This window comes from Poromitra crassiceps (assembly GCF_964638095.1).
Source record: "Poromitra crassiceps genome assembly, chromosome: 13".
In the NCBI taxonomy this organism is placed as follows: domain Eukaryota; kingdom Metazoa; phylum Chordata; class Actinopteri; order Beryciformes; family Melamphaidae; genus Poromitra; species Poromitra crassiceps.
In genome coordinates, this window is record NC_139644.1 from 40,546,938 (window position 1) to 40,567,771 (window position 20,834).

Below are 20,834 nucleotides of genomic sequence, written 5' to 3' on the forward strand. Positions count from 1 at the left end.
GTAAATTTACTGATATGGGATTAGGCTGATTCAAGTGTTGACAGAGTGAATATACTGATATGGGATTAGACTGATTCAAGTGTTGACAGAGTAAATTTACTGATATGGGATTAGACTGATTCAAGTGTTGACAGAGTAAATTTACTGATATGGGATTAGACTGATTCAAGTGTTGACAGAGTAAATATAGTGATATGGGATTAGACTGATTCAAGTGTTGACAGAGTAAATTTACTGATATGGGATTAGACTGATTCAAGTGTTGACAGAGTAAATATACTGATATGGGATTAGATTGATTCAAGTGTTGACAGAGTGAATATACTGAAATGGGATTAGACTGATTCAAGTGTTGACAGAGTAAATATACTGATATGGGATTAGGCTGATTCAAGTGTTGACAGAGTAAATATACTGATATGGGATTAGGCTGATTCAAGTGTTGACAGAGTAAATATACTGAAATGGGATTAGACTGATTCAAGTGTTGACAAAGTAAATATACTGATATGGGATTAGACTGATTCAAGTGTTGACAGAGTAAATATACTGATATGGGATTAGGCTGTAAAACACAGGCCACCTATAAATATTTGCATTAAAACGTTCAGTCGATTTGTAAACAAATAGTCAATCACATGCAACATCGACAGATACAGAGCAGCCTATTTTATATGAGATAGCACAACTACAATATTAAAAGAAGAAATAACATTTTTAGAAAATGAAATAGATCAGCAATAAAGCTAATACACTATTCGTAAATTCAATCTGACACTCTACACTAGGGGTGCTCCAATCACGTTTTTTGCCACCGATCGCCTATGAGAAATATCTGTCCGACCGATCACCGATTGATCACTGATCACCGATTTTTATTTTAAAATTTTTAAGCAGCTATAGCAGTCTATTATAGAACAGTTTCCATTTGACATATACTGTAGGCCTACATTTCATCCATCAAATTGAAAGTGCAGCACATTTTATTTCAACATTTTACATTAGCCATTTTTACACAGAGATCCCACAATATTGCCGTTACAAAGGCCCGTAAATGAGTCAGCGTTGCCCTCTTACACAGAAAATGTCCTTTTCATTTAATCAATCAAAGTCCTGGTTAAAACTTATGTTTCATTTTCCTACCTCAATATTTACATGATGATTGTAAACAAAAACCATGTGCTTGCATTGGGCTTGTAGGTAGCAGACGCCTCAGACTACATGTTGCCAAATTTTTTCCATAGACCTGCATTTTACTTGGGTGGTTTTGTGTGAATTTTGACTTTGGTTTTTAAACAGTATTTGTGCTGGGAACCTGACCCGCCAAAGCCTTGCGGTCTTGATAACATTAGTTCAGCGTTCAATGCAACTAGCTAACGTTTAACTTCCAGAACCGTTGTTTACGTCATTTTGTGTCGCATTCTGATGTTATTACTAGGATGAGAGGAGTAAAGACGAGCAAAACAAACTAATGTTAATGAGATGCGGCTGTTTCATTGCTAATGCTATATGTAGCAAGCTAACTGCATTGTGAAGTCACGTTAAGAGCTAACGTTAAGCCGCGGTGAAGCAGCATGGGTCTCTGACACTCACCAAACTCACTCAGCGTGGATAGACAAAACCCACAAAATACTGTATTTTTCATATTTAACACATTCAGTGCCACAGCGCTTCAGTAAAATTGTCTGGAGCCTGTGCCAGATTCACTTCCATTCAGTTGAAAACAGCTATAGAATTTTTTCTATTATGGCTATATTAACGGGGCTGGACTTTAATGAAAGATTGAACACTCCTGCTTCTTCCAAAGAAGAAATTTTGTTTCTAGACAGTTCCATTATGAAATTACAGCCTCTCAAAAAAGTGCACTTTCAAGGGTTTTCTGTCGTTTTTTTTTTCTTTCCAAGATATAGCCCCTTTTATGAATACCTTTTGCACTCTAATTTCGAGCACATTCACTGACTCTGGCTGGTGTTTTCTGATGTGGTGGCGTGTGGTGTGGTTTCTGTGCAGCCACACACCCCTCTCCCCCCCCCCCCCCCCCCCCCCCCCTCTCCACCTCTGAGCTGCGGGCTCCTCCCACACGCACAGAGTTTGCTTTCTCGACTCCGTTTTTGCCCCGGACAGATCCCAGCTTTGCTGCGCGCATCATTTCCTTGATGGGCATCAAGGAAATGATGCGCGCTGGCAAACGCGACTGAACGAAAAGGCTTGGCCCGTTCGGCTTCGGATGCTGGCTTTCTAGGAAATCGTGTGGAGATAGATAGAAGCATAAGAGCTCAGTTGTGAGCGCGGATGCAGCCGAGCCCACTCTCGCTGTAGACGGAGCAATATATACGGCTCTGGCAGAAAGCATGCATCGGTTTCCACGGCTTTCTCCGCTGTCTCCTGTACAAAGTAAAGGATCTGAGGTGGGTGGAGCAGCTCCTGTGACGATGTTTAAGGTGGCGCCGTGTGATCCCTTGAAGGGATTCATGCTCACTGGCTGGGTACGACCTTAAACAGCAGAATTATGGAATAATATGAATTATGATTTTAGGACGTCCACAGACGTCCTTGGCACTGAACGTTACTTTTTTTTAGGACGTGCACAGACGTCCTTGGCACTGAATGTGTTAACAAATTAAATAATCCCTTTTTATTTTTGAGGTAGGGTATAACACAAACTTTGCAATGAATGCATATTTCCTTTTCTTTGTAAATGAAAAACTGAAAAAAGCATCACGATTAGTTTTCCATCCAACCAATTTGAATCTTCACAAATTTGTATCGATTTGTAACTGTCTCACGATGTATTGTTACATCCCTCGCCATTTTACACCGACATTCAATGAATGTCGCTGTAAAATGCAAGGCGAGTCTGATGGAAAACCTGTTTTTTGCTGTTGATGTTTTAGTTGGCTGAAAATCTTCTGCTATCAAATTCCATTGCAGCTGCTGGAAATATTTCGATGCAACGTCATTTTGTTCATGTTGTAGAAAATGTGTAGAAAAAAAATACTTTTTCTTCCCTTTTCCTTTTCTTGGTTCATGTAGAAGTTAAGCCCAACCTCCAAACATGGTCACATATTCTGAGTAAGATGAATGTAGTTTCAGCTGTATTAAGTTTCTTGTCTGGGAAAAGTCACTTAAAGGGGAAGGGGGTGAACACCACCCTCACCTCTCTCCTTACACAAACTCTACAGTGCATCCCATTTTGATATAGCAAATCAAAGGAAAAATGATTTCACCAGCCCCTTGTTAAATGTTGGTTTCCCTTCAGTGTCTTGTCATACCTACAGGTGGCAGCAGAGGTTCACATTACAGTTATGTCTGCTGTGTGCCTGTCCATTCAGTTTCAATTGTCTACCAGGAGTGTTAATCAGATTGAGAATTCAAATCAAATGTAAGAAAACTAATGTGCTCTTATGCTAAAATGAGTTGACTTCACACACACACACACACACACACACACACACACACACACTGTACACACACACACACACACACACACACACACACACACACACGCACACGCGCGCACAGACCTCAGCCAGAGACAAGTAACCTAACTTTACCCCATCCAACCAAACCTTCAAAGGCTTGTCTAGTGTGCATACACTGTTAATCCCATGAAAGTCTGCCTACTTTTCACTATGGCTGAGTGGATTATCCAGTGGCCTACATACTGTCCAACTGCTCCTGCTTCAGCCAGGCCACTCATCCTCACCCAAAAGGAGATGTATCATAGATAATGAAGGCAAATGCAAGTAGAGCCCTTCTTCTCATTCGCCGCCTTCTTCTTCTTCTTCTTCTTCTTCTTCTTCTGGACTTGCATGAAACCAGTCTCACCACACTTGCAGTAATGAGTGAATCACTGGTCCATCATCCATAGACCAGACCATACTGTATGAGTCAGCTAGCAAATCAACATGGAAAGCAGCAGACTGAAAAATTGCAAGAAAATAAATGAACATGATAATACGGAAGATTTCAGTTCTCTTGTCTCTGACAACACCAATGGCCAAGAGCAGTAATTGCAGATGAGATCCACACAGTGGCGCATATGTGACGTGAAGGGTTTTTTCTTCTTCTTAATACATTCAAGTTGGCCAGTGGGGGGCGGTAATGCAACGCTTGGATGCCAACCATGCACACATCTCAAAAGAAGAGGTAGTTGCTCAGCGGACCCCACTGCAGATCGCTATGACACGTGGGCTGTGTGTGTGTGTGTGTGTGTGTGTGTGTGTGTGTGTGTGTGTGTGTGTGTGTGTGTGTGTGTGTGTGTGTGTGTGTGTGTGTGTGTGTGTGTGTGTGTGTGTGTGTGTGTGTGTGTGTGTGTGTGTGTGTGTGTGTGTGTGTAGATTTGAGCTGTCAAAAGGGAACAAAAGGCTCGCTCCTGGCCAATCCTGGCGCTTGACTGCTGCGTAGGCGGGTGCAGGGTGTGTTCTGCCCAAATCTCCAGTGGGATCATAATAACGCAGAAACAACTGGCGGGGGCTGTGCTGGGTGATGGGAAACACATCAAGAACTGTGCTGTTATCTTTTAGTTTTTTTAGTTTGGGGGGCGGGGAAAGTGTCGCCACAGACACAAGTTTATAAATGTTGCAATACAAAGAGATGCAAGGGCTTTCATCAATGAGCTCAATCACCATTGTGTTAACTCAGTTGGCGATATATAGTGACTTTACACACATTTATTTACATGAAAATCTTTCGTATTATCACTTTAAAGGGATAGTTGGGTTTGTTTGATGTGGGGTCCTATGAGGTACTTCCATACAGTCAGTGTTCTGGGTAAAGCACTCTGGACCCATCGCGCACCGTGTTTGGAGATCCAACACTTTCCATGCATCAAGCTCAGAGCTGTTTCCCTGTAGCTTCGGGGGTCAGCTACTAAAACCTAACTTAGTTGGGGCAGTGGTGGCCCAATGGTTAGAGAAGCGAGCTTGTGACCGGAAGGTCGTCGGTTCAATCCCCGGGACCGGCAGGATAAATCTGGGTGGGGAAAGTGAAATGGCAGCGCTTGCCCCTCCCTCATTACCACCACTGAGGTGCCCTTGAGCAAGGCCCTTAAACCCCAACCGCTCCAGTGGAGCTGCTCAGTGGCCACAGATCAGACTGTGGTTGTACTGGGCAGCTTCCAGGTATGAATGTGTGTGAATGTGAACAGGGCACTCCTGAAAAAGAGAGCATTGCTCTCAGTGAGACTCCCCCTGTATAAATAAAGGTATAAAAAAAAAAAAAAAAAAAAAAAAAAAAAAACTAACTTAGCCACCTAAAAGAACGCCCACCTAAATAAATCGATATCAGTGAACATGTACGCACTCAACCCGCGTTTCTCCATGGCAGCAGGCTCTCTCCTCCCCCTACCTTGTCTGTTCTTCTCTCACAGCGCTGTCAGGCCAGCCAAAACAAAATGGAAACTTCCAAGTAAAAATTTCAAACTAATGTCATTCAAACAAGTAAATAGCCTGACTGATGCACGTTGGAGGAGAAAAAGGTGTTTCAACAAACGAAGCAGCAAACATTATACCAAACTACTCGTTGTGATGTTAAGATTACATAACTGGCTGTAAAGCTGTGTTTCACTCTTATTGTCCTCTCCCTTTCCTCATTCTTGCAGCTTGCAGTACTTCTTTGCATCCACATGGGGTCAGTGTGGGGCCATATGCAGCCTGCCCGCTCACATTGCAGCGGAACAGGGAAGAGATGCAGCACAGAGAATGAATGATATGGCCACTAGGAGTGATTCCACAGCTTAGCGTAATAGTGGCTGGCTGGAACGGCTGCTACACTGACAAATGCATTTGTGCCGTGGCGTCTGATTTGATGGTTCGCCTGCTCATTGGTTAGCAGGGTTGTGACTTGAACCTAAGCGATGTACAGAGCTGTAAAGTGACACTTTATCGCCCCCTGTAGGGCAAATCTCTTTTCACTTGCCCCCCCTGTCCATAGGGAGGCCATAGGGTCAGGGGCAGATACAGAGCAGCGCCTCTGGGGCTGGTAGGGAGGCAGTGTCTTGCTCAAAGACACTTTGAGGACAGACGGATCCATTGGGCGATCTCCCCTACTCACTTGGTGTATTGTGACAGTGTGAATAAAAAGCTACAGCATGGTACTGTGGCTACTGGGCCTGTGTTCCCTAAGCGTTGGTTCACACCGGGCGCTATTCAGAAGCAGAGAGTGTCACGCTAAAGCGCTCACACAGGAAGCATTCTCTTTTCCTCAGCCCCTTTGCCCGGCGCTGCCTTCCCCCCCCCCTCCCACAACTTGCATTGACTTCATGCCTGGCAGCTCGGGTTCAGTGCGCTGCACGCTTGGAAAATAGAACGAAAGCCTGAGCTATCGCTTCAGTGCAGCTTCAGTGTGGCTTCAGTGTGGCACGGGGTCGGCTGGTGTGAACGGTCTCGCCTGTTAACAAGGACGCGAAATGAAACTGCGTGGCTTCAGCGTGGTTTTGGTGTATGGTTAGTAGGGGTGGGGGAAAAAATCGATTCACCTAAGTATCGCGATTTTTAATGTCACGATTTTTTGGATCGATCTTTTATTCCAGAATCGATAATCGCAAATTATTATTATTATTTTTTTTTATTTATTTTTTTGGTGCTTGCAGTCAGGCCACTCACTGAACAGCAGGCCAGGCGCCGCCTACTGGTTTACTAGTGGTTTTATTACTTTATTAGTTAGTCTGAAGTAATAATTACACTTCAGGGTTAAAGTGGGTGCATCTCATTGTAAAATTGGACTTCAAACGGCCCAAATCTGGCTTCAAACGGCCCAAATTTCACGCGCGTTGGCCCATATCGGCCTGGCCTGCTTGGTATCTAATGCCCGGCCTGAATTATGATCCCAGTCCGCCCCTGTTTTTAACTATATCGCCCAGCCCTACTCATGATATATAATATACAGTCTCAAGTGTATGATTCAACTTTTCCCATGTTCTAATCTAGTGTAAAAAAGCAAACAAACTGAAAAAAGAAAAGAAAAAAATAAACAAAAATCGCAATAAATCGTAATATCGAATCGCAATAATCGTAGAATCGCAATACTTAAGAATCGCAATATAAATCGAATCGGCACCCAAGAATCGTGATAGTATCGAATCGGGAGATAAGTGAATCGCCACAGCCCTAATGGTTAGCCTGGCTCCAGACCTTCGAAGCCAAGCCCACTCCACATGTGAAAAACACTTTTTCTCCGGTTGAAAATCCAATCACAGGCGCTGATTGGCTCACGCTGTCGTCAGTCATGCACAACAGAAACAGACACAGCTGTGGCCGAAGCAGAGATTGCCTGAAGCAGATAGCAGTTTAACACACAGCCTACCAACGTCTTATCCCGACCTCCCAACGCTGTATGAGACGAGATGACGATAAGACGTTCGTTAAAACGAAAAGTACAAAGTCGGCCGACTTTGGCTGCTTAACGTTAGTAGCTAGCTACGGTGGAGAAGCTGGCTAGCATTAGCTAGCTACGTTAGCTTGTGCTTGTGACTAGTAGGTGCGCCAGAGGCAAAGGCTGCTATACGGACCAAACAAAAATTAGGACTTGGCCGTGCCGGCCGGTTGCCGTACACACCTTGGCCTCTAGTGATTGGTTAGGGAAGACCGAAGCCCCGCCCCCTCATAGAAATGTTCTGAAGTGACTGCAATCTCAGACCAGAAGAGGAAATGAGTTGACGAGTTGATGATGCAGTCTGAATATCAGGCTAGTGTATGGTGTGAATATCAGACTAGTGTATGGTGTGAATATCAGACTAGTGTATGGTGTGAATATCAGACTAGTGTATGGTGTGAATATCAGACTAGTGTATGATGTGAATATCAGACTAGTGTATGGTGTGAATATCAGACTAGTGTATGGTGTGAATATCAAGCTAGTGTATGGTGTGAATATCAGACTAGTGTATGGTGTGAATATCAGACTAGTGTATGGTGTGAATATCAGACTAGTGTATGATGTGAATATCAGACTAGTGTATGGTGTGAATATCAGACTAGTGTATGGTGTGAATATCAGACTAGTGTATGGTGTGAATATCAAGACTAGTGTATGGTGTGAATATCAGACTAGTGTATGGTGTGAATATCAAGCTAGTGTATGATGTGAATATCAGACTAGTGTATGGTGTGAATATCAGACTAGTGTATGGTGTGAATATCAGACTAGTGTATGGTGTGAATATCAAGACTAGTGTATGGTGTGAATATCAGACTAGTGTATGATGTGAATATCAAGCTAGTGTATGGTGTGAATATCAGACTAGTGTATGGTGTGAATATCAGACTAGTGTATGGTGTGAATATCAGACTAGTGTATGGTGTGAATATCAGACTAGTGTATGGTGTGAATATCAGACTAGTGTATGGTGTGAATATCAAGCTAGTGTATGGTGTGAATATCAGACTAGTGTATGGTGTGAATATCAGACTAGTGTATGGTGTGAATATCAGGCTAGTGTATGGTGTGAATATCAGACTAGTGTATGATGTGAATATCAGGCTAGTGTATGGTGTGAATATCAAGCTAGTGTATGGTGTGAATATCAGACTAGTGTATGGTGTGAATATCAGACTAGTGTATGGTGTGAATATCAGACTAGTGTATGGTGTGAATAACAGACTAGTGTATGATGTGAATATCAAGACTAGTGTATGGTGTGAATATCAGACTAGTGTATGGTGTGAATATCAGACTAGTGTATGGTGTGAATATCAAGACTAGTGTATGGTGTGAATATCAGACTAGTGTATGGTGTGAATATCAGACTAGTGTATGGTGTGAATATCAGACTAGTGTATGGTGTGAATAACAGACTAGTGTATGATGTGAATATCAGACTAGTGTATGGTGTGAATATCAGACTAGTGTATGATGTGAATATCAAGACTAGTGTATGGTGTGAATATCAGACTAGTGTATGGTGTGAATATCAGACTAGTGTATGATGTGAATATCAGGCTAGTGTATGGTGTGAATATCAGACTAGTGTATGATGTGAATATCAGACTAGTGTATGGTGTGAATATCAGACTAGTGTATGGTGTGAATATCAGACTAGTGTATGGTGTGAATATCAGACTAGTGTATGGTGTGAATATCAGACTAGTGTATGGTGTGAATATCAAGCTAGTGTATGGTGTGTGAATATCAGACTAGTGTATGGTGTGAATATCAGACTAGTGTATGGTGTGAATATCAGACTAGTGTATGGTGTGAATATCAGACTAGTGTATGGTGTGAATATCAGACTAGTGTATGGTGTGAATATCAGACTAGTGTATGGTGTGAATATCAGACTAGTGTATGGTGTGAATATCAGACTAGTGTATGGTGTGAATATCAAGCTAGTGTATGGTGTGAATATCAGACTAGTGTATGGTGTGAATATCAGACTAGTGTATGATGTGAATATCAAGCTAGTGTATGGTGTGAATATCAGACTAGTGTATGATGTGAATATCAAGCTAGTGTATGATGTGAATATCAAGCTAGTGTATGGTCTGAATATCAAGCTAGTGTATGATGTGAATATCAAGCTAGTGTATGATGTGAATATCAGACTAGTGTATGGTGTGAATATCAGACTAGTGTATGGTGTGAATATCAGACTAGTGTATGGTGTGAATATCAGACTAGTGTATGGTGTGAATATCAAGCTAGTGTATGATGTGAATATCAGACTAGTGTATGGTGTGAATATCAGACTAGTGTATGGTGTGAATATCAGACTAGTGTATGGTGTGAATATCAAGCTAGTGTATGATGTGAATATCAGACTAGTGTATGATGTGAATATCAAGCTAGTGTATGGTGTGAATATCAGACTAGTGTATGATGTGAATATCAGACTAGTGTATGGTGTGAATATCAGACTAGTGTATGATGTGAATATCAGACTAGTGTATGATGTGAATATCAGACTAGTGTATGGTGTGAATATCAGACTAGTGTATGGTGTGAATATCAGACTAGTGTATGGTGTGAATATCAGACTAGTGTATGATGTGAATATCAGACTAGTGTATGATGTGAATATCAGACTAGTGTATGGTGTGAATATCAGACTAGTGTATGATGTGAATATCAGACTAGTGTATGGTGTGAATATCAGACTAGTGTATGGTGTGAATATCAAGACTAGTGTATGGTGTGAATATCAGACTAGTGTATGGTGTGAATATCAGACTAGTGTATGGTGTGAATATCAGACTAGTGTATGATGTGAATATCAGGCTAGTGTATGGTGTGAATATCAGACTAGTGTATGGTGTGAATATCAGACTAGTGTATGGTGTGAATATCAGACTAGTGTATGGTGTGAATATCAGACTAGTGTATGATGTGAATATCAGACTAGTGTATGGTGTGAATATCAGGCTAGTGTATGGTGTGAATATCAGACTAGTGTATGATGTGAATATCAGACTAGTGTATGGTGTGAATATCAGACTAGTGTATGGTGTGAATATCAGACTAGTGTATGGTGTGAATATCAGACTAGTGTATGGTGTGAATATCAGACTAGTGTATGGTGTGAATATCAGACTAGTGTATGGTCTGAATATCAAGCTAGTGTATGGTGTGAATATCAGACTAGTGTATGGTGTGAATATCAGACTAGTGTATGGTGTGAATATCAGACTAGTGTATGGTGTGAATATCAGACTAGTGTATGGTGTGAATATCAGACTAGTGTATGGTGTGAATATCAGACTAGTGTATGGTGTGAATATCAGACTAGTGTATGATGTGAATATCAGACTAGTGTATGGTGTGAATATCAGGCTAGTGTATGATGTGAATATCAGACTAGTGTATGGTGTGAATATCAGACTAGTGTATGATGTGAATATCAGACTAGTGTATGGTGTGAATATCAGACTAGTGTATGGTGTGAATATCAGACTAGTGTATGGTGTGAATATCAGACTAGTGTATGGTGTGAATATCAGGCTAGTGTATGGTGTGAATATCAGACTAGTGTATGGTGTGAATATCAGACTAGTGTATGGTGTGAATATCAGACTAGTGTATGGTGTGAATATCAGACTAGTGTATGATGTGAATATCAAGCTAGTGTATGGTGTGAATATCAGACTAGTGTATGGTGTGAATATCAGACTAGTGTATGGTGTGAATATCAGACTAGTGTATGGTGTGAATATCAGGCTAGTGTATGGTGTGAATATCAGACTAGTGTATGGTGTGAATATCAGACTAGTGTATGGTGTGAATATCAGACTAGTGTATGGTGTGAATATCAGACTAGTGTATGATGTGAATATCAAGCTAGTGTATGATGTGAATATCAGACTAGTGTATGGTGTGAATATCAGGCTAGTGTATGATGTGAATATCAGACTAGTGTATGGTGTGAATATCAGACTAGTGTATGGTGTGAATATCAGACTAGTGTATGATGTGAATATCAAGCTAGTGTATGGTGTGAATATCAGACTAGTGTATGGTGTGAATATCAGACTAGTGTATGGTGTGAATATCAGACTAGTGTATGGTGTGAATATCAGGCTAGTGTATGGTGTGAATATCAGACTAGTGTATGGTGTGAATATCAGACTAGTGTATGGTGTGAATATCAGACTAGTGTATGGTGTGAATATCAGACTAGTGTATGGTGTGAATATCAGACTAGTGTATGGTGTGAATATCAGACTAGTGTATGGTGTGAATATCAGACTAGTGTATGGTGTGAATATCAGGCTAGTGTATGGTGTGAATATCAGACTAGTGTATGGTGTGAATATCAGACTAGTGTATGGTGTGTGAATTAGGGTTGTAGCGGTACTAAATTTCTGTTTCGGTGCCGGTACCAATTTGTATTTCGATACTTTCGATACTTTTCGATACTTTTTGTAAAAAAAAAAGTGAAACTGTCCAATGTCAAGATTTGGCTTTATTTTAAGAGTTTGGGAACAATTACACCAATAAATTGGTGTGGCATTTAAATGCTGAACAAAACAAACCTTTTGAGCAGTGAGAATACCGGTAAGTAAAATAAAGTAATGCCAGTGAAAATAAAATGACCATAAAACACTAGCCTATAGCAGCAAAAACTCAGAGAAACACCAATAACAACAATAAATAAATAATTGGTGGCATTTAAATTCTGTCTAACTTTTACTTGTCAAATAAGTACACACTCAGTAACATAACACAAATCTTTTGAACAGTGGGAAATGGGAATAAGTAAAATAAATAAAATAAATAATAATATAATAAAACACTATAGCAGCAGAAACTCAAATCTTTTTTTCTTCAACAAGCAGCATGGCTTCATATTCCCATTCTGTCCCCCAGCCTACTCAGTCTAAACCCTAGTTCTCCTATGGGTGGTAGACAGACTCACTGTTTGGCTGACTCTCAGTTTACTCACTCAGTCCCTCCCATCCCAATGTCTTCTTCAGGTTCCTAGCCAAGAAAACGAGGGTGTCAACATGTTCCTCGGTCAGTCTAGATCTTGTTGGACTGCAGATATTCCCAGAAGTACTGAAAACACGTTCAGATGCACAGCTTGATGCTGGAATACAGAGATATTGTCTAGCAAACTGAGCTAAGATGGGCAGGTCTGTCTGGTGTTGCTTCCACCATGCCAGGGGATCCTCTGCAGGGCTGATGTCTCTAAATTGTTTATACTCAGTAATCTCAACTTCCAGTTTAGCACTTCTTGTCATGGGTGGGGCATTCAGGCAGTATTACTCACAGTTTACATCTAACGTTATGTAGGCTACTTTCACGCATACTTCAGTCAGGGTTATCGACAGTCCATATTATTGCCTCTGCACGTTTCCCGACGCTACAGTGAGCGCTCGTTAACTAACGTTACTGCGGAGTCCGCTGTTAGTACAGCGGAGTCCACTGTAACGTTAGTACAGCGGAGTCCGCTGTAACGTTAGTTAACGTTAGTTAACGAGCGCATTTTCTCACTGTAGCGTCGGGAAACGTGCAGAGGCAATAATATGGACTGTCGATAACCCTGACTGAAGTATGCGTGAAAGTAGCCTACATAACGTTAGATGTAAACTGTGAAAGGGCACAGCTGCTGCTACTAACTGGGCTGGGAGAGGCTTTGTGTTTAGCCATAGCCTACTTTGCTAGTTTGCTTTTAATGTGCGCGGGTCTGCTCAGTGCTCAGCTGCTTTTTTTCCTCAAACTCTTTTCCTCACCGCTTGACATGTGGATATGACGTCACTCACTCCAGCGCATTTCTTAAAGAGACAGGCTCATATTGACCATTATCAGTCATAGCAGCGGTCGGAAAAGTACCGGGTCTTTTTAAATCTTAGTATAGAACCTGTTCTACAGCAATAGTACCGCGGTTCGGGGGTAGTACCGGTAGTACCTACATCCCTAGTGTGAATATCAGACTAGTGTATGGTGTGAATATCAGACTAGTGTATGATGTGAATATCAGACTAGTGTATGGTGTGAATATCAGACTAGTGTATGATGTGAATATCAGACTAGTGTATGGTGTGAATATCAGACTAGTGTATGGTGTGAATATCAGACTAGTGTATGATGTGAATATCAAGCTAGTGTATGGTGTGAATATCAGACTAGTGTATGATGTGAATATCAGACTAGTGTATGGTGTGAATATCAGACTAGTGTATGGTGTGAATATCAGACTAGTGTATGGTGTGAATATCAGACTAGTGTATGATGTGAATATCAGACTAGTGTATGGTGTGAATATCAGACTAGTGTATGATGTGAATATCAAGCTAGTGTATGGTGTGAATATCAGACTAGTGTATGATGTGAATATCAAGCTAGTGTATGATGTGAATATCAGACTAGTGTATGGTGTGAATATCAGACTAGTGTATGATGTGAATATCAGACTAGTGTATGATGTGAATATCAGACTAGTGTATGATGTGAATATCAGACTAGTGTATGGTGTGAATATCAGACTAGTGTATGGTGTGAATATCAGACTAGTGTATGATGTGAATATCAGACTAGTGTATGGTGTGAATATCAGACTAGTGTATGGTGTGAATATCAGACTAGTGTATGATGTGAATATCAGACTAGTGTATGATGTGAATATCAGACTAGTGTATGGTGTGAATATCAGACTAGTGTATGATGTGAATATCAGACTAGTGTATGGTGTGAATATCAGACTAGTGTATGATGTGAATATCAAGCTAGTGTATGATGTGAATATCAGACTAGTGTATGGTGTGAATATCAGACTAGTGTATGATGTGAATATCAAGCTAGTGTATGATGTGAATATCAGACTAGTGTATGGTGTGAATATCAGACTAGTGTATGATGTGAATATCAAGCTAGTGTATGATGTGAATATCAGACTAGTGTATGGTGTGAATATCAGACTAGTGTATGGTGTGAATATCAGACTAGTGTATGGTGTGAATATCAGACTAGTGTATGATGTGAATATCAGACTAGTGTATGGTGTGAATATCAGACTAGTGTATGATGTGAATATCAGACTAGTGTATGATGTGAATATCAGACTAGTGTATGATGTGAATATCAAGCTAGTGTATGATGTGAATATCAGACTAGTGTATGGTGTGAATATCAGACTAGTGTATGGTGTGAATATCAAGCTAGTGTATGATGTGAATATCAAGCTAGTGTATGGTGTGAATATCAGACTAGTGTATGGTGTGAATATCAGACTAGTGTATGGTGTGAATATCAGACTAGTGTATGGTGTGAATATCAGACTAGTGTATGGTGTGAATATCAGACTAGTGTATGGTGTGAATATCAGACTAGTGTATGGTGTGAATATCAGACTAGTGTATGGTGTGAATATCAGACTAGTGTATGGTGTGAATATCAGACTAGTGTATGATGTGAATATCAAGCTAGTGTATGATGTGAATATCAGACTAGTGTATGGTGTGAATATCAGACTAGTGTATGGTGTGAATATCAGACTAGTGTATGGTGTGAATATCAAGCTAGTGTATGATGTGAATATCAGACTAGTGTATGGTGTGAATATCAGACTAGTGTATGGTGTGAATATCAGACTAGTGTATGATGTGAATATCAGACTAGTGTATGATGTGAATATCAGACTAGTGTATGGTGTGAATATCAGACTAGTGTATGGTGTGAATATCAGACTAGTGTATGGTGTGAATATCAGACTAGTGTATGATGTGAATATCAGACTAGTGTATGATGTGAATATCAGACTAGTGTATGGTGTGAATATCAGACTAGTGTATGGTGTGAATATCAGACTAGTGTATGGTGTGAATATCAGACTAGTGTATGATGTGAATATCAGACTAGTGTATGATGTGAATATCAGACTAGTGTATGGTGTGAATATCAGACTAGTGTATGATGTGAATATCAGACTAGTGTATGGTGTGAATATCAGACTAGTGTATGGTGTGAATATCAGACTAGTGTATGATGTGAATATCAGGCTAGTGTATGGTGTGAATATCAGACTAGTGTATGATGTGAATATCAGACTAGTGTATGGTGTGAATATCAGACTAGTGTATGGTGTGAATATCAGACTAGTGTATGGTGTGAATATCAGACTAGTGTATGATGTGAATATCAGGCTAGTGTATGGTGTGAATATCAGACTAGTGTATGGTGTGAATATCAGACTAGTGTATGGTGTGAATATCAGACTAGTGTATGATGTGAATATCAGACTAGTGTATGATGTGAATATCAGACTAGTGTATGGTGTGAATATCAGACTAGTGTATGATGTGAATATCAGACTAGTGTATGGTGTGAATATCAGACTAGTGTATGGTGTGAATATCAGACTAGTGTATGATGTGAATATCAGGCTAGTGTATGGTGTGAATATCAGACTAGTGTATGGTGTGAATATCAGACTAGTGTATGGTGTGAATATCAGACTAGTGTATGATGTGAATATCAGACTAGTGTATGATGTGAATATCAGACTAGTGTATGGTGTGAATATCAGACTAGTGTATGATGTGAATATCAGACTAGTGTATGGTGTGAATATCAGACTAGTGTATGGTGTGAATATCAGACTAGTGTATGATGTGAATATCAGGCTAGTGTATGGTGTGAATATCAGACTAGTGTATGATGTGAATATCAGACTAGTGTATGGTGTGAATATCAGACTAGTGTATGATGTGAATATCAGACTAGTGTATGGTGTGAATATCAGACTAGTGTATGGTGTGAATATCAGACTAGTGTATGATGTGAATATCAGGCTAGTGTATGGTGTGAATATCAGACTAGTGTATGGTGTGAATATCAGACTAGTGTATGGTGTGAATATCAAGCTAGTGTATGGTGTGAATATCAGGCTAGTGTATGGTGTGAATATCAAGCTAGTGTATGATGTGAATATCAGACTAGTGTATGGTGTGAATATCAGACTAGTGTATGGTGTGAATATCAGACTAGTGTATGATGTGAATATCAGACTAGTGTATGGTGTGAATATCAGACTAGTGTATGATGTGAATATCAGACTAGTGTATGATGTGAATATCAGACTAGTGTATGATGTGAATATCAGACTAGTGTATGGTGTGAATATCAGACTAGTGTATGGTGTGAATATCAGACTAGTGTATGGTGTGAATATCAAGACTAGTGTATGATGTGAATATCAGGCTAGTGTATGGTGTGAATATCAGACTAGTGTATGATGTGAATATCAGACTAGTGTATGGTGTGAATATCAAGACTAGTGTATGATGTGAATATCAGACTAGTGTATGATGTGAATATCAGACTAGTGTATGGTGTGAATATCAGACTAGTGTATGATGTGAATATCAGACTAGTGTATGGTGTGAATATCAGACTAGTGTATGGTGTGAATATCAAGACTAGTGTATGATGTGAATATCAGACTAGTGTATGATGTGAATATCAAGACTAGTGTATGATGTGAATATCAAGCTAGTGTATGGTGTGAATATCAAGCTAGTGTATGGTGTGAATATCAGACTAGTGTATGATGTGAATATCAAGCTAGTGTATGATGTGAATATCAGACTAGTGTATGGTGTGAATATCAGACTAGTGTATGATGTGAATATCAGACTAGTGTATGGTGTGAATATCAGACTAGTGTATGGTGTGAATATCAGACTAGTGTATGATGTGAATATCAGACTAGTGTATGGTGTGAATATCAGACTAGTGTATGGTGTGAATATCAGACTAGTGTATGATGTGAATATCAGACTAGTGTATGGTGTGAATATCAGACTAGTGTATGGTGTGAATATCAGACTAGTGTATGATGTGAATATCAGACTAGTGTATGGTGTGAATATCAGACTAGTGTATGGTGTGAATATCAGACTAGTGTATGATGTGAATATCAAGCTAGTGTATGATGTGAATATCAGACTAGTGTATGGTGTGAATATCAGACTAGTGTATGATGTGAATATCAGACTAGTGTATGATGTGAATATCAAGCTAGTGTATGGTGTGAATATCAGACTAGTGTATGATGTGAATATCAGACTAGTGTATGATGTGAATATCAAGACTAGTGTATGATGTGAATATCAGACTAGTGTATGATGTGAATATCAGACTAGTGTATGATGTGAATATCAGACTAGTGTATGATGTGAATATCAGACTAGTGTATGATGTGAATATCAAGCTAGTGTATGATGTGAATATCAGACTAGTGTATGATGTGAATATCAAGCTAGTGTATGATGTGAATATCAAGCTAGTGTATGATGTGAATATCAAGCTAGTGTATGATGTGAATATCAGACTAGTGTATGATGTGAATATCAGACTAGTGTATGATGTGAATATCAAGCTAGTGTATGATGTGAATATCAGACTAGTGTATGATGTGAATATCAAGCTAGTGTATGATGTGAATATCAGACTAGTGTATGATGTGAATATCAAGCTAGTGTATGATGTGAATATCAGACTAGTGTATGATGTGAATATCAGACTAGTGTATGGTGTGAATATCAAGCTAGTGTATGATGTGAATATCAGACTAGTGTATGATGTGAATATCAGACTAGTGTATGGTGTGAATATCAGACTAGTGTATGATGTGAATATCAAGCTAGTGTATGATGTGAATATCAGACTAGTGTATGATGTGAATATCAGACTAGTGTATGGTGTGAATATCAAGCTAGTGTATGATGTGAATATCAGACTAGTGTATGGTGTGAATATCAGACTAGTGTATGATGTGAATATCAGACTAGTGTATGGTGTGAATAACAGACTAGTGTATGGTGTGAATATCAAGACTAGTGTATGATGTGAATATCAGACTAGTGTATGATGTGAATATCAGACTAGTGTATGATGTGAATATCAAGCTAGTGTATGATGTGAATATCAAGACTAGTGTATGATGTGAATATCAGACTAGTGTATGGTGTGAATATCAGACTAGTGTATGGTGTGAATATCAAGCTAGTGTATGAGTGTGAATATCAGACTAGTGTATGGTGTGAATATCAAGCTAGTGTATGATGTGAATATCAAGACTAGTGTATGATGTGAATATCAGACTAGTGTATGATGTGAATATCAGACTAGTGTATGATGTGAATATCAGACTAGTGTATGATGTGAATATCAGACTAGTGTATGGTGTGAATATCAGACTAGTGTATGATGTGAATATCAGACTAGTGTATGGTGTGAATATCAGACTAGTGTATGGTGTGAATATCAGACTAGTGTATGATGTGAATATCAAGCTAGTGTATGATGTGAATATCAGACTAGTGTATGATGTGAATATCAAGCTAGTGTATGATGTGAATATCAGACTAGTGTATGGTGTGAATATCAGACTAGTGTATGGTGTGAATATCAGACTAGTGTATGATGTGAATATCAGACTAGTGTATGGTGTGAATATCAGACTAGTGTATGGTGTGAATATCAGACTAGTGTATGATGTGAATATCAAGCTAGTGTATGATGTGAATATCAGACTAGTGTATGATGTGAATATCAGCTAGTGTATGATGTGAATATCAGACTAGTGTATGGTGTGAATATCAGACTAGTGTATGGTGTGAATATCAGACTAGTGTATGATGTGAATATCAAGCTAGTGTATGGTGTGAATATCAGACTAGTGTATGGTGTGAATATCAGACTAGTGTATGATGTGAATATCAGACTAGTGTATGATGTGAATATCAGACTAGTGTATGGTGTGAATATCAGACTAGTGTATGGTGTGAATATCAGACTAGTGTATGATGTGAATATCAGACTAGTGTATGGTGTGAATATCAGACTAGTGTATGGTGTGAATATCAGACTAGTGTATGATGTGAATATCAGACTAGTGTATGGTGTGAATATCAGACTAGTGTATGGTGTGAATATCAGACTAGTGTATGATGTGAATATCAGACTAGTGTATGGTGTGAATATCAGACTAGTGTATGGTGTGAATATCAGACTAGTGTATGATGTGAATATCAGACTAGTGTATGATGTGAATATCAGACTAGTGTATGATGTGAATATCAGACTAGTGTATGGTGTGAATATCAGACTAGTGTATGATGTGAATATCAGACTAGTGTATGGTGTGAATATCAGACTAGTGTATGATGTGAATATCAGACTAGTGTATGATGTGAATATCAGACTAGTGTATGGTGTGAATATCAGACTAGTGTATGATGTGAATATCAGACTAGTGTATGATGTGAATATCAGACTAGTGTATGATGTGAATATCAAGACTAGTGTATGATGTGAATATCAAGCTAGTGTATGATTGAATATCAGACTAGTGTATGATGTGAATATCAGACTAGTGTATGGTGTGAATATCAGACTAGTGTATGATGTGAATATCAGACTAGTGTATGGTGTGAATATCAGACTAGTGTATGGTGTGAATATCAGACTAGTGTATGATGTGAATATCAGACTAGTGTATGATGTGAATATCAGACTAGTGTATGGTGTGAATATCAGACTAGTGTATGATGTGAATATCAGACTAGTGTATGATGTGAATATCAGACTAGTGTATGATGTGAATATCAGACTAGTGTATGATGTGAATATCAGACTAGTGTATGATGTGAATATCAGACTAGTGTATGATGTGAATATCAGACTAGTGTATGATGTGAATATCAGACTAGTGTATGATGTGAATATCAGACTAGTGTATGATGTGAATATCAAGCTAGTGTATGATGTGAATATCAGACTAGTGTATGATGTGAATATCAGACTAGTGTATGATGTGAATATCAGACTAGTGTATGGTGTGAATATCAGACTAGTGTATGATGTGAATATCAGACTAGTGTATGGTGTGAATATCAGACTAGTGTATGATGTGAATATCAGACTAGTGTATGATGTGAATATCAAGCTAGTGTATGATGTGAATATCAGACTAGTGTATGATGTGAATATCAGACTAGTGTATGGTGTGAATATCAGACTAGTGTATGATGTGAATATCAGACTAGTGTATGGTGTGAATATCAAGCTAGTGTATGATGTGAATATCAGACTAGTGTATGATGTGAATATCAGACTAGTGTATGATGTGAATATCAGACTAGTGTATGATGTGAATATCAGACTAGTGTATGGTGTGAATATCAGACTAGTGTATGATGTGAATATCAGACTAGTGTATGATGTGAATATCAGACTAGTGTATGATGTGAATATCAGACTAGTGTATGGTGTGAATATCAGACTAGTGTATGATGTGAATATCAGACTAGTGTATGGTGTGAATATCAGACTAGTGTATGATGTGAATATCAGACTAGTGTATGATGTGAATATCAAGACTAGTGTATGATGTGAAT

General features: G+C 39.2%; 1 protein-coding gene across 1 annotated transcript in view; it reads left to right on the forward strand.

The window, feature by feature from the left end:
* The window catches only part of LOC310788560 (protein kinase C beta type-like), a gene marked incomplete at both ends in the record, with an annotated part of 88,561 nt that extends 82,855 nt beyond the window's left edge, over positions 1-5,706 (forward strand). Inside the window, one exon of the mRNA XM_083650093.1 lies at positions 5,603-5,706. Within this exon, the coding sequence (XP_083506219.1) occupies positions 5,603-5,706 (104 nt within the window). The remainder of the gene's footprint in view (positions 1-5,602) is intronic.
* Between the last annotated feature and the right edge of the window lie 15,128 nt (positions 5,707-20,834).